The sequence below is a fragment of the Myodes glareolus genome, chromosome 8, assembly GCF_982192425.1.
Source record: "Myodes glareolus chromosome 8, mMyoGla1.1, whole genome shotgun sequence".
In the NCBI taxonomy this organism is placed as follows: Eukaryota; Metazoa; Chordata; class Mammalia; order Rodentia; family Cricetidae; genus Myodes; species Myodes glareolus.
Window position 1 is genome coordinate 74,084,627 of NC_142033.1, and position 24,011 is coordinate 74,108,637.

A 24,011-nucleotide genomic window follows, 5' to 3' on the forward strand; every position below is an offset into this window, starting at 1 on the left:
CGGGAGCGCGGCGAGCGCCGCACAGAGCGAGCAAGCGAGCGAGCTAGAGTGCAGGCGACGGCGGTGGGAGCCGGAGCGGCGAAGCGGCGGGCCGGGCGGCCGCACCAGCGAGCGGGCGGCGAGCAGCGCAGAGCGCGCGGGGCAGCGCGGAGAGAGCGCAGCGCGCGGCGGTCGGAGCCGGAGCCGAGAGGCCGGAGCGGCGCCGCCCCCGCTGTCCCTGCGAGGCCCCGGCCGGGAGCCCGACGAGGGAGCTGGCGGCATGGCCCGGCGGCCCGGGGCGCGGGGGCGCTAGGTCCCAGGCGGGTGCCCCGTGCCTCGCCGCCGCCACCGCGCGCCGCACCGCGCGCCCGGCCCGCTCCGGCCGCCCCCGGGGCCACCGGCGGCCCATGAGCCCCGGCCTCAAAGTTTGCGGCGGGCGGGCGGGCGCGGAGCCTCCAAGATGCCGTTCCACCCGGTGACGGCGGCGTTGATGTACCGGGGCATCTACACCGTGCCCAACCTGCTGTCGGAGCAGCGACCAGTGGATATTCCTGAGGACGAGCTAGAGGGTGAGTGCCCCGCCGAGACCCCCGCCACGCGCCCTCCTACCTGTGCGCCCAGGTGCCGCGCTGGCTGGCCGGGGCGGGTGGGAGGGCGCCGAGGACCCTGCTGCGCGACTCGGATGAACGACTGCGCGGGAGGCGGGACGGCCCGGCTGCCCCGGGCTCCGCGGTAGGGGTTACCGCGGCGCGGGGACAGCGCGGCCCCTGCCCGCGTGGCCCCCGGCGCTGCGGAAACTTGCGGGGCCCCGCAGCGGGATCATTGGGCCGCGCAGCCCGCGGTGATGGTGCGGCAAGGCGGCGGGGGATGAAGCTGGGGGTCCGAGCTGTGCCCCCCGCGCCCGCCGCCTGAGCGCCGGCATCCTGATCCCTTCTACGGCGCCCGCCCGTGGCTCTGCGCTCCTATTGACATTCCGCTCGTGTCGCGTTCAGAATCCAATCCGCTCCGGCAGCGGGAGAAGGGGAGAGGGCGACTGCCCCGCTCTTGCCGGGTTTCGGGGCTGCCTGCCCTCATCCCCTTCTGCGGCCCTGCGAGGGACCCCCCACCCGTGCGCTGCCAAAGCGGCCGGGAGGCGGTGGCGACAACAAGTGGCCGGATTGGGAGGCTCAGTCGCGTTAGCGAAGCCTGGAAGGGAAAGGCAGAGGCCGGAACCCAATCCTCCCCCGACCCTAGTCCTTGTGCCTTTAGGGAATAGGGACCGCAGGCTGTTGGCTATTGAAGATCAGCGCAGCAGGCAGGGGCTGGGGTTTCCGAATTGAGTGTCCTGGGGCGCAGTGAGACCTCTGGGGCCTTCATAGCTCCTTCTCTGCTGAGATTGGGGGCAGGGGTATGTTCAAGATCCCCTCCCCCAGGCCTCTTGAGGACCCATATGGAGTGGAGTCGGGGACTCTGAACTGAAGGGAGTCTTGGTCCCTTAGGATGTTTGTCGGCTGCTGGGGGAGGGGCTGATATTACCCAGAGAATGGGCCAGTCTCCTATCGTTGGAGTCGAGGGGTCTCAGCCCTGGGGTCTCATCTGAGCCCATAGGAATGCGATGGAGGGACCAACACAGAAAAGGACAATAGTGGGAGCCCAGTGGGAGCCTTTCATAAAGTCCTTCCTTAGTCGAGGCCTGGCCTGGGGCAAATTTTGGGTGAGTAGACTGTGGAGAGAAAGAGAAAGCAACTCCCATGCTCACTGCACCACAGGCACCAGACACCGCTTCCCACAGCCAGCCAGCACTCAGGTACAGGAACATCCATAGAGGGGGATCTCGGCCTCAACACAGGTGGGACAGATGGAACTTTAGCATTCACCCTGTGAAACCCAGGTCCTGTCCTGTCTGGACCAAAGCAGAGCCTCCTTCAGGTCGAGGGAAAGGGGGGAGGTGATAGGGTCTGGGAGGGGTACAGGGCACAGGCCAGTTTTCCTTTACTTTATTGGCTCTTATTCTGGGCCACGCAGAAGCTTTCATCCATCCCTTCCTCCTCATCCCTGGGACAGAGGCAACATGTCTTCCCAGACCCCAGGCAGGTTTGGCCTCATTCCCTCCTCTGCTTCCAGCATCCCAACCATGACCCTTGGCTCCACAGTTCTAGGTCTCCCTGGGTCCCTCCACTCCTGATCCCCTGATCCTAGAGTGCACACTCAGGGACAGGGAGAAGCTGAGAGAGACTGGCATGCAGGGGTGAGCAGGGCAACGGTGGGCAGTGCAAGGGCAAGGAGGCCCAAGATCCATCTGAGCCATCCCGTGGACGTGCTGGCAGAAACCCAGCCGCGTTAGTCACCGTCCTACCAAACACACACCCTGCTTCTCTTTGATCCTCTTCAGGGCTAGCAGAGGGACCCTGATGCAGGGGGCACCTGAAGGACAGGGTCATCCCTGTGGCTGGCAGGTGGAGGGCACAGAGCCAGCAGACGCCTGTGGGAATCTGCACATGAAGGCAGGAAGTTCTCCCTGGCTCTTCTTGGCTGCCGAGAGCCTGAAGGCCCTGTCCAGGCCCTGGGCTCCTTGCAGCAGACTTTCATGCCAGGGCTGAGTGCGGGGTGGCTGTCCTTCCTCCAGATGCTACCTTTGCTCTCTCAGCCTCTCCAGGACACACTAGCATTCCTGTCCCAGGGCAGTTGGGGTGAGACCCAGGCCCATTGCCGGAAGGAGTTTGTGAGGAAGCCACATGGACCAGATAGGGCAGTCAATGGCCTGGGATGAAATACTGCAGATACCTCGTGCTTGCCTGCTGCAGAAATCCAGGGGGGCGGTCAGTCTGTGTGGGCGGGGGACCAGGAGCAGGAAGGGAGGAGGGGAATATGGGGGTGAAATGAGAACAGCCAGGCAGCACTGGGTTCGAGTCTCCACACTCTTGGCTCATGGGGTGAACCTGGACAATCATTTGCCTATGAGTCTTGGCTTCCGCGTCTATAAAAGGGGTTGGCGTTGTCATTTCCAGGATGGATGGCGTGGGAGTACTCAGCACAGGGCCTGGCGGTGGGGGCTGAGGACCCAAATGTAACAGCAGAAGAGACTGAGGAAGAGCACCCTATGAGCCTGGAGAGTGTAGGGTGGCAGCAAGGGGCATGGGGATTGGCCAAGAAGGCGAGTTAGGGACTGGACTGGGGACCCTTGGTCCTGGGGAGATGTTTATGACTAATTGGCAGGGGGAGGAAGGGGCTAGCAGAGTTAACTTGGAGGTTCACCCAGCCCCTGTGAGAGAGGCAAGTGTACTTCTCCTGAACACCCCACCATGGTTGGAACAAACCCCCGTTCTGAAATGCGCACCCAAGCAGAGACCTCCAGGAACACCGAGACAGACTGGTCCAGCATCCAAGGGTAGGGATAGAAATGGCTGGCCAGGAAGAGGAGAGAGGCAAACGGCCACACAGCTAGGTTCCAGGGTGCACACTTGACTGCGGAGCCTGTGTTGAGGGTGGCCAACTGGGGGCACTAGGATAGGTCCACATACACCCCCCCCTTTCTGCCTTTGCTTCCATAAGCCAAGCTCAGCAGCTGCCTCTGCACAGGCCAAAAATGCAGGGCGGATGGAGAGTTGGGGCGCAGGGCCAATGCCGCGGACAGTGGCAGCCACCACAGGAGGTGACTGCTGTCCCTGCCAGTGTCCCCTGTCTATCCAGACAAACTCTCAGGCAGAACACTGGCTTCCTTTTGGGCCCCTGTGCAGCTCCACAGGTCGGGGAGGGTCTGGGAACGTCAGATTAAAAACTGCAAGTAGGGGACAATATTAGCCTGGAAACTTAGAGGCCCTGCCAGCCCATTCCCGGGCCAGACATCCCTATGCCAAGATGGAGTACAATGAGTTTTGTCTGGCCTCAGAGGGCAGGGAAGGAGCAAGGCTTTCGGGGAATGCACCTAGCAATGATTGTCCATGACATACAGTGACAGGCACCCTGAAACCCACCCACTTAGAGAGCCTTTAGCAGAGGCCAGACCCCAGCCATGGGACAAGAACCTCATCCGAGACTCAGGGAAATAAGGCTTTGCCCAGGTCTTGGCTGCTGAGCAGGGGGGAGCTAGAATTCAAACCCAGGACTTGGGTTTTGGTCCCAGCCAGCATGCAGGCCAGCCTCGCATCCCAGGTTCACCCAGACCTCCTTTCCCTTCCCACACTGCCATCTGGGATGGTCCGATTGACAATGGCCACCTCAAAGTCAGGCTTGGCCAAACACTTGCATCTACGATTTTTCTTGTTCCATCACTGATTGCAGAAAGTTCCACTGCACAGGTAAACAGTAGCGATGGGCCAGAGCTGGGATTTCACCCCGGGTCTGTGACAGCGGACTTCTTCTCTGACTGCGCTGGGCCTCTGTTGGTGCTCTGAAACATTAGTGTGAGCTAGGTGTGCTGGGAGGGTGGGGGTTGGGAGAGGCACAGATGGAGAGAGGCCGGCTATGAATTTACCCAGTAGCCTTGGGAGGTCAGCCCTGCCTGAGCCCTGATGTCTTTGGTACCCACACGCTGTCTCCGAGCCCGTCCCCTGAGCATGTATCCTGAGAGTCACTTGCTCATTATTGTCCCTCCTGTCTGGTGCATTTTGCTCGCAGGCCTCAAAAAGGGCATCAAGACAGCTCTGCAACTGGGGAGTCACCTTGAACCCTGCTCAGACATCAGCTGGCAGCAGAGGGTGGCTTTCACAGCAGCCCCCACCGTATCTAGGACTTTGCCATCCTTCCTTGAGCTCCCCTAATTGATTTCATTTTCCAAGGGGTACAATTTCTGACTGTGCTGTTCCCCAGACCAACCCGTGGCTGCTCCCCTCACCTCCAGCTTTATTTCTCTCCTCTGTGGGTAGCCCAGAGACCTTGTACGAGGTGCGCAAACCTCTGCTTGAGCCTTTCTCTGAGGGCTCTAGCAGATGGGCCCGACGCCGGCCATTCCGTCCTTTCATTATCCAGCAGGTCCTGTTCCAGGGAATGGGGACACCGTCGCAGAACAATCCATTTTAGGGAAACAGAAGATGCATGGAGGGGTGGACACCTAGAGCAAAGGCCAGGCCAGCTCGGGGCAGAGAGGCAGAGTCATGCCACCCGGGATATACCTGAGTTAGATATGAGAACAGAATAACGCTGCAGACAAAGCAGCAGGTTCAAAGCAGTCTTGGTGTCTCCAGGCTTGAGGGGCCCCCTGGGGACTGTGCCCATGACACCAGTCCAGAAAGGTGACAACATGGTTAGAAATGAGATGGGGGAGGGGGAGGAAGAAGGGAAGCACACCTCCACTATCCAGACAGTTCTCTGCGGCAGTCCTAGCTCTGCGGCAGCCATGACTGCTACCAGGCCTTCTCTGGTCACAAGGGGCACATTGCCTCCCTCAGGGCCCAGGGAAATGTTGGTGGTACTCGGCCTAGAGCTGCCAGGGTCCAGAGTTTTCAGTACCCCCTGGATCTGGCTCAGATCTGCCAGCTCAGCTCAGCTACTTTCCTGGCCCTAAAGCTCCTAGTGCAGAAACCAGTTCCCAAGCCTTGCCTGAGGTGTGTGTGTGTGTGTTTGGTTGTTTACTTCAGCCTGCCTGTGGGACTCGGACCTTCAGATCTCATACATGATTCCACATGGAAGAGCCAGGTGAGGACCGAGATCTGGGTGGGGTCAAGCCACCTTTCTGTGGCCGTGACTTCTGCGCTGTGGCAGGACCACCCTGCTGGCCTGCGTTCCTTGTTTCCCTGAGGCCTGTGAAAGTGTAACTAGAAGCACAGTGTAGGAGCCTTGAATTCTCATCAAGTTAGGCTGGCCTCCCGGCCTCAATAGAGCAGCATGGAGCATCTCATGTCTTTATTCACACACACACACACACACACACACACACACACACACACACACGACTTGACTGCCTGCTGAGTCAGGCGAACAACTTAGGCAAAGGGGCCAGGAGTCTGCCAAATGAACAAGAGGCCCATGGGGAGCTGGATCTAAGGACTGAAGTCTGTTCCTCTAGAGTAATGTTCTTTAGGACCCTGCTGAGTGTGATAATCAAGGCAGAAGCAGACAGACAGGTGGGGCAAAGGTGAATGGTTAGGGCCCTTCAAGTCCCTGCTGCTTCTGCCTGAGTGCTGCCCACACATTGCACCCATTTGAAATGTAAAACTGAGGCTGATCTCAGTGCATGTGTTGAGTTGCCTGGTCCCCAGGTCCTAGTCAAGTGGACTGTTCCTCCCAGAATCCCTCGGGTCCTCACGTCCTCAGTCTTTCCTATTATACCATGCAGAGTATGAAGCTCAGAGATCATGCCTGGGCCTGGTGGGGATCAGCTATTGTATCTATTTTAGTCTAAACCAGGAGGCCTGTGAATTTTAGCCATCATTTAGTAGCTAGAGTCACATGGCCATCCCACCGCGAGCTAATGCTGCCTGATGGCAAGAATGTGAACTGGGAGAGGAAGCCCAACAGGAAGATGAGACAAGAATCCGGCATTCTCCCTGTGCCCACCACACGGTATAGTCCTGAGCACACCAGGAAGGCTGTCAGACCCACGGGTTGGCCACTGTCTCAGAACGGGAACACCTTTGTCTCCTCTGCCTTGCCTGCCCAGATACTCCAGATCACAGCCCAAGAGTGACCTGGACACCCTATGACAGAGTTCTAGGTTCTGAGTGGGGCTCAGATCCCAGGAATCTGGGAAAGGGGACACTGGGGTCAGGCCAAGGTGTCAGCCTTCTGTTCCTCCACAGAGATCCGAGAGGCCTTCAAGGTGTTCGACCGTGATGGCAATGGCTTCATCTCTAAGCAGGAGCTGGGGACGGCCATGCGCTCCTTGGGTTACATGCCCAACGAGGTGGAGCTGGAGGTTATCATCCAACGGCTGGACATGGATGGTGAGATGCCCTGCCTCGATTTACTTCCCACCATCACCTAGGCCCCAGCGCCTGAACCATGGAGGCTGAGGCCACTCTGGCCTCTTACCTCTGGCACTTCTTAGCCTAGCAAGTGAGGGGACAGGAAGTGTGACAGCCACACACAGGATCTAAGACTGCCCCTTCCACTCTGGTCTGAGAAGGATTGATTTTAAGGTTGGAAAAGGGGGGTAAAGTAACTCTCAGCTTCCATCACCCAAACAAATGGTAGCTGTATTTGCCATCTGCTATTTTTATTAAAGAAAAACTCCTAAGAATGATTAGCCAGGTCCCCTCTGCTTCATCCCACCTGTTGCCTCCTCGCCCCTTCCTCTCCTTCCAGAGCAGGCTTCATGCAGAGCCTTATTCCCATCTGAATGTGCTGGGGAGCCATGGAGAGTTCGGAGTGTACTAGGAGAGTTCACACATCTGGGTACCATCTGCTGCTCTCCTCCCCCGGCCCCCAGTAGAGCCCCATCACCAGCTCAGAGCCTGGCATGCTAGGCATCCCTGGAACTGACTGGAGGCTCAGGGAAGGGGGTTGAGGTCCCATGGTAGGTCTGAGGCAGGCCAAGACTCCATTTCATGCCTTTTGAACTCTGGGGTGCCTGGTCATGCTCTCAATCTGACCCATTCACTAGTCCTGTGCCCACTCTAGGTGATGGTCAAGTGGACTTTGAGGAGTTTGTAACACTCCTGGGACCCAAGCTTTCCACCTCGGGGATCCCGGAGAAGTTCCACGGTACTGACTTTGACACTGTCTTCTGGAAGGTATGCCCTGGCTGCCGGGACTCTGCTGTGTGTCTGTGGAGGTGTTGAGGGCCCGTGTGTGGTCAGACCCACACTGTAACGAGAGGGATGGCCACTGTCCACTGGATGTCCCACTTCCTGGAGGCCTGGGCTCCTTGGGGCAATGGACCAGGTGATCCTAGTCTTATGGGATCTGGAGGCCTGTCTTTGGGCTTGTGTTCCTACAGGGTGCTGGGTGGAAAACAGGGCAGGGTAGTGGTCAGAGCGCTTGTCCCTTTTGCCACCCAAGTGTGACATGCAGAAGCTGACAGTGGATGAGCTGAAGCGACTCCTCTATGACACCTTCTGCGAGCACCTGTCCATGAAGGACATAGAGAACATCATCATGACAGAGGAGGAAAGCCACCTGGGCACCACCGAGGAGTGTCCTGTGGACGTGGAGAGTGAGTGGCTTGCCTTGGGACTTCGTGGGTGGGTTCCGATGCTCGAGCAGGGGGACACACCAGGGGTTTGCATGGGGCCTCCTTGTCCCCAACCTTGTGTCCTTGTTTGCCCCAAGTCAAGTCCATGTGCCGAAGTGCAGACCTGACTCCATCCCTTTGCTGTCCCCTTCTGTCTTCCCCCGGTGTTCCTGGTGGGCGGCTGCAGCCTGTTCCAACCAGCAGATCCGCCAGACGTGTGTGCGCAAGAGCCTGATCTGCGCCTTCGCCATCGCCTTCATCATCAGTGTCATGCTCATTGCAGCCAATCAGGTGCTGCGCAGTGGCATGAAATAGGCACGACACGGGTGCCCGCCTGGCACACTCCACACCCATGCTGCCTGCAGCCTTTCCCCTCAGCTTACTCTTTGGGCCACCACCCACAGGCACTTTGAGCCTGGACACTGACCACCCCAATCCTCACCCCATAGGCCTTGCATGGAGCCATGGCCCAGCTGTGGAGGACCTGGTGGTGGTTGAGGACAGCACTAGCCCCTATACCCTGCCTGTGCCCCTACCTGGCCTGTATGTAGCGTTAACTTCCCACCACCCGGGAGCCCCTGGGAAAGGAGGGGCTTTACAGGAGTCCCTAGGATCCAGTTCGTGCTGTGATCTTTTAGGCAGGCGAGAAACTCATGTCCAGAGCTGTGGGTGGGGTGGAGGTGGGCACAAGGCTGGGGCTCCTGGGTCCCTTCCTCTGGTCCTCCTTAGACTCAAAGCCAGCCCTCCCATCCACCTGCTGGGGCCTGTGTCTGTCCATTTCACAGGTGAGGAGCCTGAGGCTGGGGGGGAGCTAAGATCTGGTTTCAGATTCTTCTTCCACATGGCTTTTCAGGAAAGGCAAATGCTCAAGCAAGATGGGGCATCAGAGGTAGCTCTGAGGCCCATGAATTGCCGAGCCTTCCACCAAAGTCTTAGAGACCAAGGCCAAGTTTTCTCCCAGCACAGAACCTAGAAACCCAACTGAGGAGAGCAGAGCCCCTGTAGCCCACATGACTTCCCCACAGGCCAGGGTGCAACCTGAAGGATCTGACTCCCCTGAAGATCTGGCATATGCCAACAGTCCAGGGCCTGCCCTTCTGGGGCCCCACTTCTCTGCACCCCCAAGGCTGGAGATCCAGCTCTCAGCTCTCATACGCGCTCCACGTGTGCCATCCCATTTCCTGGCACTGGTGCAGCCTGGGCAGACGCAGGGCAAAGACAGTTGGCAGAGTCCATGGGCTTCTTTCCCTAGCCTGGGGCCACAGCCACACTGGCATGCTCTGTGCCCAGCCTGGCTGAGCCTCTACTGATCCCTAAGCAAGAAGGGCTGTATGCAAAGGACACCCTGGAGGGGATTTTGTCTCATTCCAGCCCGCCTGTCCCCCGATGAAGGCAGGAGGACAGAGTCAACAACATGAGTGCCAGCAAGACCATGGAGGACAGACTTTCTTTATAAACGTCCGGATGCTTTCACCCATCTTCTCAAGATATGCCCTGAGGGATGGTGGGTGGAGGAGGAGGCCAAGCTCACAGTCTCAGAGGCTCTAGGGGGAGCAGTGCGAAGTAGCCCCGCTTCATAGGTTGAGCAAATGTCTTTACTGTGACTGGTGACCAGGAGAAGTCAGGTGGGGAGCGGGGAAGAGCTCAGCCCCACTGGACTCTGGACTGTAGGGACCATCCTCCAGGAGGGGGTGCCCGCAGGGAGGGCGGGAGCTCCTGCATTGGTGGCCAGCCCACAGGGTACTGGAAGACAGTGGTTCTGATGGGTTCCGCCCTAGAGAGAAGATAGATAGAGTCAGAGTGGGGCACCTCCCGGAGCCACCTTGCTCTCCCACCTCCCACCGGCTATGGGAACGGTGGCCTCCTGCATGGCCCTTCTGGAAGCAGACACTCAGAGCCAGTGACCTCTTCTCAGAACTGAGTCCAAGACGGGGCTCCAGGCAGAGACTGAATGACAGGAATGGTTTTGGGCAACATGGAAGTACTCTTAGTGTCCACCTGTGGGGACCAGTTAAACATATATGCACGCCAACAGCAGAGAATGCTATGCAGCCTGTGTAAAAATCAAGGCCTATATGCACTGATGAGGAAAGATATACTATGTAAGGAGAAAAAGCTTATAAAATAATGTATATAGCATGATACTATTTTTGTTTAAAAATATATAACATATATAAATGCATAAAAACAACCCTGGAGTCACAGAAAATGTTAACAGTGGTTCTATCTGAGTGGTGTAGTTATGGATGGGGGCGGATTGTTTTAACCTTTTTACACTTCTCAAAACTTTTACCAGCACATAAGCCTTTGAAACTAGAAAAAAAAATCTATTTTTTTTAAAGCCTTACCTCTTATGCCACTCACTTTCCTTACTATTCACCTCCCTAAAGTCAGCCCATCTGAAGTGATCCTTAGGGAGGACCCCTGGGTGCAACCTGTAGTATCCAGGCCTAGAGCAGCATGCAGGCAGCCTGCCCCTGTCCCCTACCCAGACCCTGCAGACCTAAGAGAGGTCCTGGCAGCTCCTGACCACCTTAGGTACCTAGCATCCAGCCCTCTGCAGAAAGAAGAACCTGAGCCCCCAGTGAGGTGTCAGGACAACTCAGGACCAAGGTGGCTATGGGGACCGCCTCAGGGTTTGCTTGGTCATGTCCATCCAGTCTCCTTTAGGGCCAGACCCACAGCAGTAGTGCCTAGACTGGAGGTCTTGCTGAGAGCCCTGAATCAGCTTCCAGAACTCCCACTGGGAGGACAGGGACACCCCTGCTCAGTGACTTGCTGCCTGCTGAAAGTGCAGGAAGCAGAAAGCAGCCTGACATGACTGACGGGGCTGGGGTTTATAAGCACCACCAACCACGGTAAAGATGGTATAGGAGAGAATCCCACAGTTGCTGAAAGGAGTATCCCAGAGAGCAGCCAACCTGGGGATTCCTGTGGGGCCAAAGTAATGGTGGGGTTCCCCAGGGAGGGGTGGTCCTGGGGAGTTCCTGCCCCTAAGCCTCAGACCTTCCCTTTAAAGTGGCTCGTCCAGTGCTATGCCTGCTGTAAGGCCCCCAACAGGGCATCATTCATGTCCACTCACGGACGGCCGACACCTTGCCCAGACCCAGACTCGGAGCCCACTCCTGCAGAGCACAGGGGTCACAGGTATGCAGTGCTCTTCATGGCCTGCTCGCTCTGTGTACAAGGGCAGCAGCAGGAGCCCAGCATGCCCCCAGCTCTGGTCCTTATCAAAAGGAAAGAGTCTTACAGGGGTGAATGTGCAGGACAGAGCGCTGGCCCAGAGAGGGGTGCACGTGGGAGATTAAGAAGGATAAAGGCTCAATCACAAGAGCCAACAATAGGAAGCGTGGACAGCACTGCCTGGCGGGCCAGGGATTAGTCTATGAGTCCATCTGAGGTCTGAGGCCAGTTGCTCTCTTCTGCGGCTGCTGTCTGCTCTTGGCTAGTCCCTCAGGGTCAGGACTGAGGAAATGAGCAGACACCAACAGTCCACGCCTTTGGGAAGCCTGTGTCCCCCATTAAGGGGAGCCCACAGGTCTGCGTGGTGCTGAGTGAGTCAGGTGGCATCTGTGCCCCAGGGAAGAGAACATACATCCTGAAAAGAGGAGTCCCTACCAGGGGCCCTTGGTGATACCATTTAGGCTAGGTCCCCCTGATCCCCAAAATGTGTCTTAATAGTGACCATGTCATGGTCATCGTTTCTACCAGAGTTTGCAGGCTGAGCAGTTTTGCCAGAAGAGGTGAGGAGGCAGCATCCAATGACCCAAGCAAGGTTAAGAGATGAGTAATAGGTGCTGTCCCCAGGCCCTGTCCCTTTGAGTCTGAGTCCCAAGAAGATACCTCAACCTCAATGGACATCGCAGGGTCTCTGATGGGGTAGCCTGGGGCTAAGGTACCTTTCAAAAGTAGAGGGGCTGCAAGGGCTGCAGAGGACAGTCAGGGGCTAAGGGGGCACTGCTCTCACACGGCTCCTCTCAGGGATGTGAGACAGAACAGGGAAACGCACGGTGAATCCAGAGATGCAGAACCCAATGCTGGGGACACATGTCAGAGTAAACCATCACCTCTCTTCTGTCAACTCCTTTTGAGGCTGCATGAGTGTCTCTGCCCAGGAAAAAAGCCATCTTGCCTGGCGCCCTCAGGAGGTGAGTGGTTGGGTGGAGAGAGACAACAGGCAGCTACACAGAAAAGCAATTCCCTGGAAGTGACCAGAAGGAGAGTGGCCCAGGAATCAGGATTCAAACTTCTATGAACCTAGGATGGCAACTTCCCCACCAAGTCGTTGCCATTGTCACTTCGGACCCACGCCTGAAGTGGTGGTCCTTGGGCAGTCCTGAACACCTTAACAGAGGAGCCGGGGCCTAAGCAGCAGGAAGAGCAAACTCCAGAGTTGCACAAGAGTGTGTCAGGCTGTGAGTGCCTGGGACCATGTACAGGGCACACCGAGAACGCCAACCGAGCCATCGTGTGGCTGCCACCTCTAGTGGCAACTTGGGCTACTTGTTCATCCTCAGTTCCCATATCATCCCCTGCTCCTGTATCCACTCTGGGCATGTCTGTCTGTCTGTCTGTCTGTACTCAGGCAGGGACTTTAGGCTTGCTGTCTCTACTTGCTTGCCACTAACTCAGGTTCAGAGACAGAGTCTTCCTGAACCCTTCTCACCACCCCAATGTGTCCAGGCTGTCACTCACTCACACGGAAGGGGGCTGCTAAGGCAGAACAGTAGAGTAAGCAGCCGCTACATCACAGTTACCAAGTAGAAAGCTCAGAGAAACACTTATGATGGACTCAGAATGAACACCCTGTGGGTTTCTGACCAGCATGAACCCTCGGACACTGTTGAAAGAGCCTAGACCCCTTCGAATGAGTCCAGAAGAAAGGGGTGGCATATTCTGTTTAAGTTGTATCTGTACTATATGCTTTTAAAATGGGGTACAGACACAGGGTACAGATTGAAGCTGAAAGTAAAATGGGGCTGTAGAGGAGGTTCAACAGTTAAGAGCACTGGCTGTTCTTGCAGAGGACCCAGGTTTGATCTCCAGCACCTATCACAACCATCTAAACTCCAGCTCCAGGGGATTCAATGCCTCTTCTGGCCTCCACAGGCAATGCACACACATGGTACGCAGACAAGTATGCAGGCAGAATATCCATACACATAAAAATTAAACCACTTTTTTTTAAGGGGGAGAGTAAAACACAAACATGATTTTTTGGGGGGGGGCTTTCTGAGACAAATTTCTCTGTGTAACAGTCCTAACTGTCCTGGAACTTGCCCTGTAGATGAGGCTGGCCTTGAACTCACAGAGATCTGCCTGCCTCTCCTCCCGAGTGCTGGAATAAAGTGAGCACCACCACCCTGCACAAAGGTGATTTTAAAATGCCACAACAGGGCTGGAGAAACAGCTTAGCAGGTGAAGGTGCTGCCACCAAGTCTGCAGACCTGAACCCACATGGTGGAGAAAACTGCCTCTATAAGCTGTCCTGACTCCCTTCTGCATGCCAGATAAATGTAAAACAAACAAACAGAAAACCCAAACAAGTTTAAACACAATACAACCCTTTCCACTGGCAAGAAGCTCAGCCTTCCCCCATGGCAGAGCCTGGAGGGATGTTTTCACCCACAGAATGTTTGACAGACATCGTAACACAGCCAAGCCACTGTCCCTTGAGGCCACAGCATAGAGATACATAGGGTCTAAAAATCAGAGGCCATCTGTACAAAGTCACATCCAGCTCTCAAACTGGCCTTATCCCTTCCTCCTCCTCTACCTCTAACAGCTGGAGGGCCTGTGGCCTTGGCCTTGCCTTTGGCTGTGTGGCTGCAGATGCTCCTGCCCCACTGCTGTGCATCTGCCTGCTGAGGTTAAGTGTGGACTGCACTGACTCTCCAAAGAGGGGAGCACACGGCCACTCTAATAGTGCCTGGCTCAGCTAGTACCTGTATAAGGGAGAGATTTCCACTTCAGAGCATCCTGAGTTCTCATGGATGCAGTGGGACAATGACCCTGTTGTCATCCCCTTACTCTGCTTCTTCCAGTGTCTCTGTGAGCTTCAGCTTCCCCTTGTATAGGGCCCTACAGGGGACAGTGAGCCCCAGGGACATAGGGAGCTTAGCTGTCACAGGTAGGCCCTGACCTTTTGCCATGCCAGGTGTGGAGCCACATGTTTGGTCACTAGCCTCTCCTTCAGCTGTATGGGGTGAGCTATTAAAAGAAGGGCCAAAGGACCAGGCAATTCTCCAATGCAACTCCCTCTAGCTGGGGTTTGAGAACCCAAGATCTCCCAGTGGGGCCCCACCTCCAGGAAGGTCTGTAGTGGGGGTTCATGGTCAGGTTGGCTTGGGACACTTCCATAAGAAAGGAGGAGGGATAACCCTGGGGCCTGCACCTGATGCTCGGAGCTGAGCTCAGCCTCTTGGCTCTCTTCTCCAGCCAGTCCTCCAGGTGACCCTCAGGAAGCTCAGCAGTCTCCAGTGGCCATTCTTGGGCCCGCCTCTCCTCTGTTGGGGACAGAACGACAAACGGTAAGGGGCACACCCACACTGGCCTGAATTTCACTCTTGTGCAAAGCAGTGGATGCTGAGCAAGCCCTGGGTTGGCATACTGGTCTATCAGAGGAGGTGAGCCAGAAGGTCAGGAGCAGGACCAAAGGTCTGTCTCCTTCATCCCACTAGCTGCCCAGCTCCTCTGTCCACAGTGACTCAGTGGTGTAAGCTTCGCTCTACTCTCTCTCCAAGCCTTGGGGAGCTAGAAACAGGACAATGAATGCAGGACTGAATTCTCAAGGTGTCTAAATCCGGGATGCAGGAGGCCCTGTGGACTGTGGAATGGCGCTAAATCGCAGCTCGCACTTGCCAGTCTTTGATCCCAGGCAAGGGAATAAGCCTCGGTTCTCCAATGAATGGAAAGAATTCACACAAGCTGGTGCGAGTGAGGCTAGGGAATGAGGCTCTCACTAGTGTGGGATGGGGCCTTGAGCTAGGAAAGATAAACCCGAGGATCTACACTCACTCAGGACCAGACTCTACATTGACACTACACAGGTGTCATCTCACTCATCTTCACAACCATTATTGTGTCCAAGGTTACAGGGGAGGTGACAGAACCAGTGCCATTTAAACTGTCAGCTGCCCCAGGCCTCATCCTATCTTTCTTTCCACTAAACACAGCCTCCTGCTCAGGCTCTGTGGCCTGTGTTCCTTCCACTGTGAGCCAACCGTTCCCTGAGAGTACATGTCCAGTGCAGCTGGCCCCATGCAGTCTCACTTCCGCCCTGGGAAAGCTCCTGGAAACCCTGTAGATGCCGGACTGCAGGACCTTCTGCCTGAGCGCTGGCTCATTTTCTCCACCTGTTCAGTAAGGCAGATGATGTCACAGGGAATGGTGATAATCACCCAAGTGGGACTTCCAGGATCTGTAATGGGAACGAGCAGTGGAATCCAAAGGCAGACACACCAGTTTTCATGGAAGCCACAATCACTAGGCTGTGGGAACCTGAACACAGGAAAAGTGGCTTATTGGGGGTGGGCAAGTCTCATGTATATTCAGGCTTGAACTAGCTATGCAGTTCAAGTTCAGGAGGACAACCTTAAACTCTTGATCCTGTCTCCATCTTCCAAGTCTGAGACTACAGGTGTGTCACCAGTCTAGCAGGGAAGTGTTCTCTGCAGACTTCTGTCCTCAGGGGTGCTGGGCATCTGCTGGTGCTGAGTGGGGACTCATGTTTCCTGACCGCAGAGGGAGGAAGGAGCAGAGGTAGAGAAGGAGGGCACTTGGAGGGAGGGAAGCATCCAGGAACAACAGAGACTAGCAGGTGAGCCGAGTGCATGCCCTCAGGGTTCTGGGAAGAAGACACACAAAGAACACAGCCATGCTCTTGACGTCCACCCAATGGGGCAGCTCAGGGACTCTCCATTAGCCTGGGCAATCTGAGGCTTATTCACATAGAACATGCCAGAAGGGAAAGAGGGGTGGCACAGAACAGTTTCCTGCTATTAGAACCTCTCCCATCTCCACCCCCCAATTCTGCTTCACCCCTACGTACCTTCCACCTGGATGCTCAGTTCCTGCAGGTCTCGTTCTGACATGTGGGAAAATCTGCAGTTGGAGCCAAAGTCACACTGGCCTGCAATGGGAAGACTGTTACTCTCCACTCAGGAGGGCTCTACTACAGCACTCTGAGATGGCTCTCCGAGTTTTAGGGGCAAGATTTTTTGATCTAGAGTAGCAGCCCCAGCCTGGAACAAAAAGCCAGACTCTCTGGTCCCGCTCACACTCAGTGGCCTGAGGTGCCAGCCTGGCCCATCATGCCCCATCCCTGATGCTCTGCAAGGAGTATCCATGAGTATCCCCCAAAGCCTGTCAGTGTCAGGCCACACAGCCTGAGCAGGCCATCCTCACCAGTCCATGCCGTGGGGCTCAATGAGCGCCACGTGGATTCCTGAGAGGCCCACGCTTCCTCTCTAGACCAGGTCACTGCACGTGCTGCAGCCCCGCCTGGTGCTCTGCCTGCTCCTTTAGCTTGTACAAGCACTGGACTGCTCCTCAGAGAACTTGGGGGCAAGTTCTTTGGCAACTTTGCCAAGCAGAAGTCAAAGTTTGGATGGCTTTCCTATTATCAATCAAGGAATCTGAATCATGGCTTTCAAAATTATAGATCAGTGGCATCTTTGGCAAGAGCAACCTACCAGCAGCACATGCATGTCAAGGTGAGTCTGTGGAGGACCCCTGACCTGTAGGCCTGCTGGCCACTTGTCAGGCAGCACTGTTTCCTGAGGAGAGTCTGGTCATTTACACAGCGCCCTGCTCTAACAGCAGTGCCTTCCCCAGTGCTACATGAATCCTGTGGTTTTCAGCTTTGCTTTGATTGCCAGGAAGCTCAGGGCTAAATCCTTAAAAGAGCACATAGGCCCTCAAGAATGGGTATGGAAACTAGGTATTCCTGGATTGTCTGACTTCCTATCCTTAACCTTAACTGTCTTTGTATCCTTTACTTGCTGTATCTCTCTCTCTCTCTCTCTCTCTCTCTCTCTCTCTCTCTCTCTGTGTGTGTGTGTATGTGTGTGTGATTTTTTTTCTAAATGCAGGGCTCTCTGTCTCTCTCTGTGTGTATGTGTGTGTGATTTTTTTTCTAAATGCAGGGCTTTCTACACAGCCTTGGCCGGGCTTACCTTCACTGCCCAAGTACTAGCATGCTGGGCAGGTACACCACACCCAGCTCTATACTCACTTTTATGAGCTGAGCACTAAGTACTCAAAGGAACACCTAGCACCTGCACTTCTGACCCTGAACTTGGGATTGCTAGACCCACCTTGTCTCTGCCTCTTCCAGCTGGGAAGGGGGATGCAGGAGATCAGGCTTCCTGGCTAACCTAACCAGCTGGTCTATGACCTCGGTAGTGTTCCCTGGCTCATATTCCCCAGAGCTTCTTATTCTAAGTCAATAAAACCACAGCCTACGTCTGAAGGTCTTTAGCTGAGAACAAGTTCCTGGAGATGCTTTAACTGACCAGTCAGTTAAAGCCAAAACTACAAAGAGGTTTGGGATGGTGGCAGGACTGAAGGAGACACTACCAGGTGCCATGCAGGCCAGACAAGATGCTGCTTGTCTGTAAGGACCAGAGCTGAACGCTTACCTGTCAGCAGGAATTTCCTGCAAGGTCTCTTGTTCTGTTCATCCAGCAAGATGGCAGCTGCATCTGGAAGAGAAGTCTGGATTCAGATGACTCCACCAACGGAGATGGAACCTCAAGGGCCTGGCATCAGTGGCATAAAGTCATAAGAGAAGACAGCACTCCACCCGTGGAGCGGGTGTAAGCTAGGGTGGGCCACAGTGGGTAGAGATGGTGGATATAGGGATCCGAACTGAGGTGACCTCCACTCCTCACGCCCCTCAGGACTAGCTAAAGCCATGAGGCAGTCTGAGGCTAGAGGTGCTCCAGGTTGTCTGCCAATGGGTTTAGATGGGGGTGGGGGACCTCTGTGTACTATCTTCCTAACCCCCTGCAGGTCTGTGAGTACAGTCACAGACCACACACAGATGTTCTGCTCCGTGGCAGGCCACATGTCCAATGGTGATCTTCTGCCTAGTGACATCATGGTTGTTCCAGTCTGTCATTCCCTGTTATTAAGTGGCACGTGATATTTCAACATGAAAAACTTCCCAGAAAGTCCTGATGCACAGGACTGTTGCCTTCCATCCCTGCCAGGGGCCAGGGAAGGCTCCCGGAGCAAGACCGTGGTTCCTAGTCTTTTCATTTTTCCTGGCTCTGGTGGTGGGTACTCGGCCACACTAGCCACTGCCCTGTACAGGACTTCCAAGTGACCATTCTAGGTGTTCATTTTATCCCTGGTTTCCCATTTCTCCTCTCTTTATGCTCATCATACAGTTCTGAATTTGTGTGCTTCTCAGCAGGAAAGGTACCAATCAAGAATCTGTGAGTGGACAAGGCACGGAGGTGAGTACCTACAGCCCTCACTACTTGGAAGGTGACACTGGAGGACTGTCCAAGTGTAAGAGCTTAGACCATGTAGCCAGATACTGTTTCAAAACAAACAAGAAATCCGAGTAAGGTAGAGAAGGTGACCCCGAGCTCAGAGGTTCTTCTCAGCATGCTAGACAAGAGGAGGAGGAGGACTGAACGTTTACCCACACCGGAAGACCTGGGCTCGAGCCCCAGCTGTATGTGGCCACAGGAAGCTGTTGTCTTTCCAGGGTTTTTTTCCCCCATGTAATGGGAAGAAAAGTCCCCACTTGGCAGGGCTGTTGTGAAAGCTTCACAGAACAACAGATGGGGAGCCCTTGAGAAGTGGGTCGCAATCCTGCTGGTACTTCAGAGTCACAGGATCTGGGCAGCCTCGGTACCCACTTCCCAGCATTTGAGAGCACTGCCAAGCGGCCTTCCTCCGTGCAAACAGCTCCATCCTGTAGGGGCAGGGGCTGAGCACTGAGCCAGTGCTGTGGTGTGAGTCTAGAGCCCTGATCTTTCAGGTGGCCGGGTAAGTGGACAGCGCCGAGGGGACGGATGCTTCCTTGTAGAGCAGCAGTGGCTGGCGGGCCGGCAGTCCTCTGGGACTGAAATAGGTTGTCAGAGAATTCATTCCAGCATGAGGCTCCTAGGCTGGACAACCAGCCAGCTGTCGGATCCAGCTGGGACTATAGACACTAATGGCCTACCCTCTCAGGATCCTTCTAGGCCTGGGGCTAGTTGTAGAGCTGAGCCTGGATCCCAGACAAGGGGCTCTGAGTGAGTGGCCGAGTGTGGGAGAATTCCATACTACCTAGCCTCTGGCTGGTGTCGCTCCACCCCACTCACTTCAGAAGCATGGGGCAGCTATGGACAATTGATCCACTCCTCTCAGGGTCTCTGCAGTTCAGATAGGTCTTGAACTTATGATCCTCCTGCTTCATCCTCCTTGTGTGGCTAGAATTATAGGCCTGCATCACCAAGGGTGATTCTCAGGTTCCGCCTGTATTTTTCCTCTTTGGGCAGGATCTCATTAAATAGCCCTGGCTGGCCTTGAACTCACTGTATTGCCCTGGCCATCTCAGACTCTTCATCCTCCTACCTCAGTTTCCTGAGTGCTGGGATTATAGGCATGCACTTTTTCCAGGATATGCTTTAATTTCTCCAAGAGGGAGAGTCATTATAATTGCTAAAAAAAATCCTCAGTGCCCCTGAAGAATGCCAGACTGAGAAACTGCAGCCCAGGCTCTGCTCAGAGAGGCCCTGCTTCCCCGCATGCTCTTTGTGACCTGAAGAATCAATCCTTCAAGCTTCACCGTCCCAAATACCCAGCTGCCCCTGGTGCCCCATGCTTGTTTGCTCAATTTAGCCCTTCATCTCTCAAACACTCACTAAGCATATCCTTCCTGTGTACCAGGCACTGTGCCAGGCGGAGTATTTGAGAGCAAATGAGACCCCGTCCTTCCTCCCAGTCCTACAGCTGCTTTAGTCTACACAGATGTCAATGCAGTAAGTGTTGAACCTGTCACCAGATGACCTTCCCTGGCCCTGGGGACGGGAGGCATTCCTGACATTTTGCTCTCTGACTTGAGTTCTCAGATTCGGGGACTGTCCTGATGGGGGAGGACACAGGAAGGGCATGTCCACAGAAAGGATATGCAGGGAGTGGTCAGGAGTGAAAGACAGCAGAACATAGAAGTCAGAACAAGCCTGGGACTTTTCTCAAAACACCTTGTGTAAGTGGCTGCAGGGTCCTTGATGCAGGGCTCAGGAGGTAACAATGCTTGAGCCCAGTCTGACTACACCTAGAACCCACAGGTAGAAAAAAACTGATTCTCATACGTCGTCCTCTGACTTTCACATGTAAGCCATCTCTCTCTCTCTCTCTCTCTCTCTCTCTCCCTCTCTCACACACACACACACACACACACACACAGTAAATAAATGTAATAAGTAACTCGTTCAAAAAGGAGGGCCCTGCTTTATCCACCTTTGACACGCCAAAGGCTGGCTGTGAGCTAAGTTCTGCTAAGTACTCACTGAGCAACAGATAAATAAATGAGCTCACGAGACAAAGGGCCTGAGGTCAGTCCTTTTGGGGACATACAGACATCATTCCTACTTACTGCACCCTTGTGTGGACTACTGAGCCCCTTTCACTGCTGTTATGTCTGTTTTACGTACAATGAGGTTAGGGTCCCGTTGTCAGTGACTGACAGGCTGCTAGTCTTCAGGGCTTATGCTTGTCCTGACCATGGCCTGTGAGACACCAGCTGCTGAGGGCTCATGGACTTGTCTGGAGGGACAAAGCAGGGCTAAGTGAAGCTCCAGGTGACACACACAGTGCTTCCCAGGGTGGGCAGAGTTGCTGATGGGGGCGGGGGCTAAGGGGAAGCTGCTTTCAGGCAGACTCCTGAGGAAGTGGAAAGAGTTCATGTGCCAACTCAGCCACCACGACTAGATCCCTGGGGACTTTGTACTAAAGTTCTCACCAATAAATGAGGACTCTGGGCCACCAGCCTTCCTCCCAGAACTGTTCAAAGGACTGGATGCAGCTGAAGATGAGGAGTGGTGGTGGTGGGAGGCAGGGGCAGGCGGATTACAAGGCCAGCCTGGGCTACACAGTGAGTTCCAGGTTCCAGGTCACCTAAAACAAGGGGCTGGAGAGATGGTTTAGTGGTTAAGAGCACTGGCTGCTCTTCCAGAGGACCAGGGTTCAGTTCCCAGCACCCACATGGCAGCTTGCTGCTGTCTATAACTCCAGTTCCAAGAGACTTGACACTCATACAGACAGACGTGCAGGCAAAACACTAACACACATAAAATAAAAGTAAATTAAAAAAATCTAAAAAACATAAAACTGCTGCCCTTAAGATAGTCTTGCTTCAGGTTCCCAAGTAACAGCACCAAGTTACTAAGTTCAGCTGTCATCTTCTCCTTAAAGGCTCCTAGGTAATCTTAACGCATGGTCAGGGTGAGTCGCTACTGTACAGAGCTACTCAGAGAAAGAACTGGCTTCCCTTCTCATGTTTTCTTTGCTGCTAAGACTAAGATTTTAGCTTCCCAAATCTGGGCTCTGCCCAGAGTCTTTAATGCACCAATACTACCCCATCTCAGCTCAGGTACTCCTGGTCCATTGTAGCCTCAATGCCAATCTCCTGTACCTTTCAGCTGGCTCAGTACAGCTCCTGTCCATCTCTCTACTCTGTTTTTGCCTTACTGCCTTTGCAATGCTGGGAATCAAATATAAAGTCTTCTGCATGCTAGGCAAACAATCCATCTGAGTTATTGCCTCAGCCCTTGGCTCTGCTGGGTTTTTTTGACACAGGGCCTGAAACTAGCCTGAAACTCACTATGTGGACCAGGCTGGCCTTGCTCAAACTCCTAGAGATTCACCTACCTCTGCCTCCGGAGTGCTTGACATAAAGGTGTTATTTATTGTGTTATACTCACAAGCTGTCCTCTGACCTCCACATACATTCACACTGGGCAAACACGCACACGCATACATACACACACATCCCACATGCAATTAAAAAAAGAGAAGAAGAGGACCTGGGTTCAGTTTATAGCACCTACATGGTGGTTCATGACCACCCATAACTCCATAGCAGGGCATCTGATACCTTCTTCTGACCTCCTGTACTTACATATGTATAGGCAAATACTAATATATATACAATAAAAATAAATGTTTAAAAAAATGAGGCCATCGCGGTCTGCCCTAAAGAGATCCAGCCACTGAGCCGAGCACCCACCTCGGAACATGTCGTACCACACCTTCTTGGCCTTGAGATGTTGCAGCCCATTTAGGTGCTTCTTCCGGTTGTGGAGGTTGTCCTGGAAGGAGCGGTCACAGTAATCACAGAAGTATCGCTTCCCCATGGCCACCTCCACCAAATGCTAGGGACCCTGCAGAGCCAACAAAGCACTTGGTCAGATGCTGAAGAAGAGATTGTGTGTGCTCACCAAGCACTGCAGCTTAGCCCCAGGCTTTTCCCAGACAACAGCTAGGGGGACAGACCTCATTCCAGAGAGCTTACACTCCTTCTATACAGTCTCTAACACTGACTGGCTGAGCTACAACTTCTTTGTTTTTATTTATTTATCTATTTTGTTTTTTCAAGACAGGGTCTCTCTGAATAACCACCCTGGCTGTCCCAGAACTCACTCTGTAGACCAGGTTGGCCTCGAACTCACAGAGATCCACCTGCCTCTGCCTCCCAAGTACTGGGATTAAAGGCGTGAGTCACCACCACCTGGCTGGAGATGTATTTTTTAAGCTTCTAGGTAACAGTGGACAGGCTGGAGGACACCACCTTAAGCCCTCTGGCTAGCCTCTGTCCTGGTCGTACCTCTGACCTCCTGTGTTCTCTCTGTTTAGGCCTCCTCTCTGCTCCTCACACATCAAGCATGTGGTCGTCTTCCTGCGCTTGTACTTGCTGTGTCTGACCTGGATGCTGCCCCTCAGATACTTGTGACACTTGCTCACTCAGTCCTTTGATCTCTGCTCAAATGCCATGACCCTGGACCTGAACACACAGGGGCCTCTTTAGCTCTCACCACTCTGCTTTCCTCTTCCTCATAGCACTGACCTCCTTTAGAGCAATAATTAGTTGTTATATCACTGTCTTTCCTTTCCAACAAGAATGTAAGCCCATGAAGGCAAGTCTATTCTGCTGTTTCTTAGGTGCCCCAGCACCTAAATGGTACTTGAACAGAGCAGGTAGGCAATCAAGCATTTGCAGAATAAATCAATGAATCACCACATTCCCTTTGGGACAACTGGGGTTCAGAGGGAGGAAGTAATTTGCCTAATGTCATACAGCTGGGAAGCAAAAGCAAATACAGGTCCCCTAAAAATTCTGTTGCCAAGTGTCCCCCCTCCTACAGCTAGCTCAGTGCTCAGGGAAGCCAGTGAGCTCCACAGCAGGTGTAGCAGCTTCCTAAGGAGACTACTGCAGCTTGGGAGAGCTCCCCAGCCCGCCTCAGTCGGAAACGAGAGCACTGCAGTTCTTAAGGCCCTTCAGCAACAGTTCCCTCGCCACTGTTCCCACGCCAGGAGTCTGCAGTCCAAGGCGGACAATGATTTCTGTCAGCTCCACAGCCAAGTCCTGCATCTTGCAGCCCACTGGGAGTTTTCAAAAAAGACTGCAAAGACCAAGTCAGAGCAACCTCTCCCATGACAAAGTAGGCTCCTGAGGCCCAGAGGAAGATGGAAATGACTTCCCGGGGTTACAAGGTAGCTGCCTGAAGCGCTAGTCAGAGCCGCAGACTGCCATGCACCTGGCAAACTAGGCTGACTCTGGGACTCAATCCACAGAGCAAACAGATGGGGGAACACACCTCAGGAAGAAGGGACTGGGAGAGAAGGAGAGACACAGTTGCCCTGGATGGTTCAGGCACTAGGCAGGCTGATGGAGAAAGTTACTCCTGCTGCAGACAGGGATGGCAGCCATTAAGTCAGGGGC

At 54.4% G+C, this 24,011-nt stretch overlaps 2 protein-coding genes across 3 annotated transcripts in view; one reads left to right on the top strand and one right to left on the bottom strand.

Annotated features, from left to right (window-relative positions):
- Positions 1-284: 284 nt before the first annotated feature.
- Positions 285-10,259, top strand: Cabp7 (calcium binding protein 7). Its single transcript, XM_085692095.2, has 5 exons — positions 285-548; positions 6,696-6,839; positions 7,516-7,628; positions 7,897-8,050; positions 8,256-10,259. The coding sequence occupies exons 1-5, from the start codon at positions 440-442 to the stop codon at positions 8,381-8,383; spliced, it is 648 nt and encodes a 215-aa protein (XP_085548221.1). The 5' UTR covers positions 285-439; the 3' UTR covers positions 8,384-10,259.
- Zmat5 (zinc finger matrin-type 5) overlaps positions 9,502-24,011 on the bottom strand; it is a 31,176-nt gene continuing 16,666 nt past the window's right edge. For both annotated transcript variants that reach the window (XM_048449915.3, XM_048449916.3), the window contains exons 2-6: positions 22,299-22,452; positions 17,710-17,772; positions 16,119-16,199; positions 14,463-14,574; positions 9,502-9,842 (exon numbers count right to left, since the gene is read on the bottom strand). In XM_048449915.3, coding sequence (XP_048305872.3) covers positions 9,713-9,842; positions 14,463-14,574; positions 16,119-16,199; positions 17,710-17,772; positions 22,299-22,425 — 513 coding nt within the window. In that variant the 5' untranslated portion in view covers positions 22,426-22,452 and the 3' untranslated portion in view covers positions 9,502-9,712. The remainder of the gene's footprint in view (positions 9,843-14,462; positions 14,575-16,118; positions 16,200-17,709; positions 17,773-22,298; positions 22,453-24,011) is intronic.

Bases quoted from the DNA above. Each gene is read 5' to 3' on its own strand.
- Cabp7 (XM_085692095.2), top strand. From the start codon at position 440: ATGCCGTTCCACCCGGTGACGGCGGCGTTGATGTACCGGGGCATCTAC. The intron at 549-6,695 runs GTGAGTGCCCCG...GTTCCTCCACAG, and splicing joins TCCTGAGGACGAGCTAGAGG to AGATCCGAGAGGCCTTCAAG. The intron at 6,840-7,515 runs GTGAGATGCCCT...TGCCCACTCTAG, and splicing joins CCAACGGCTGGACATGGATG to GTGATGGTCAAGTGGACTTT.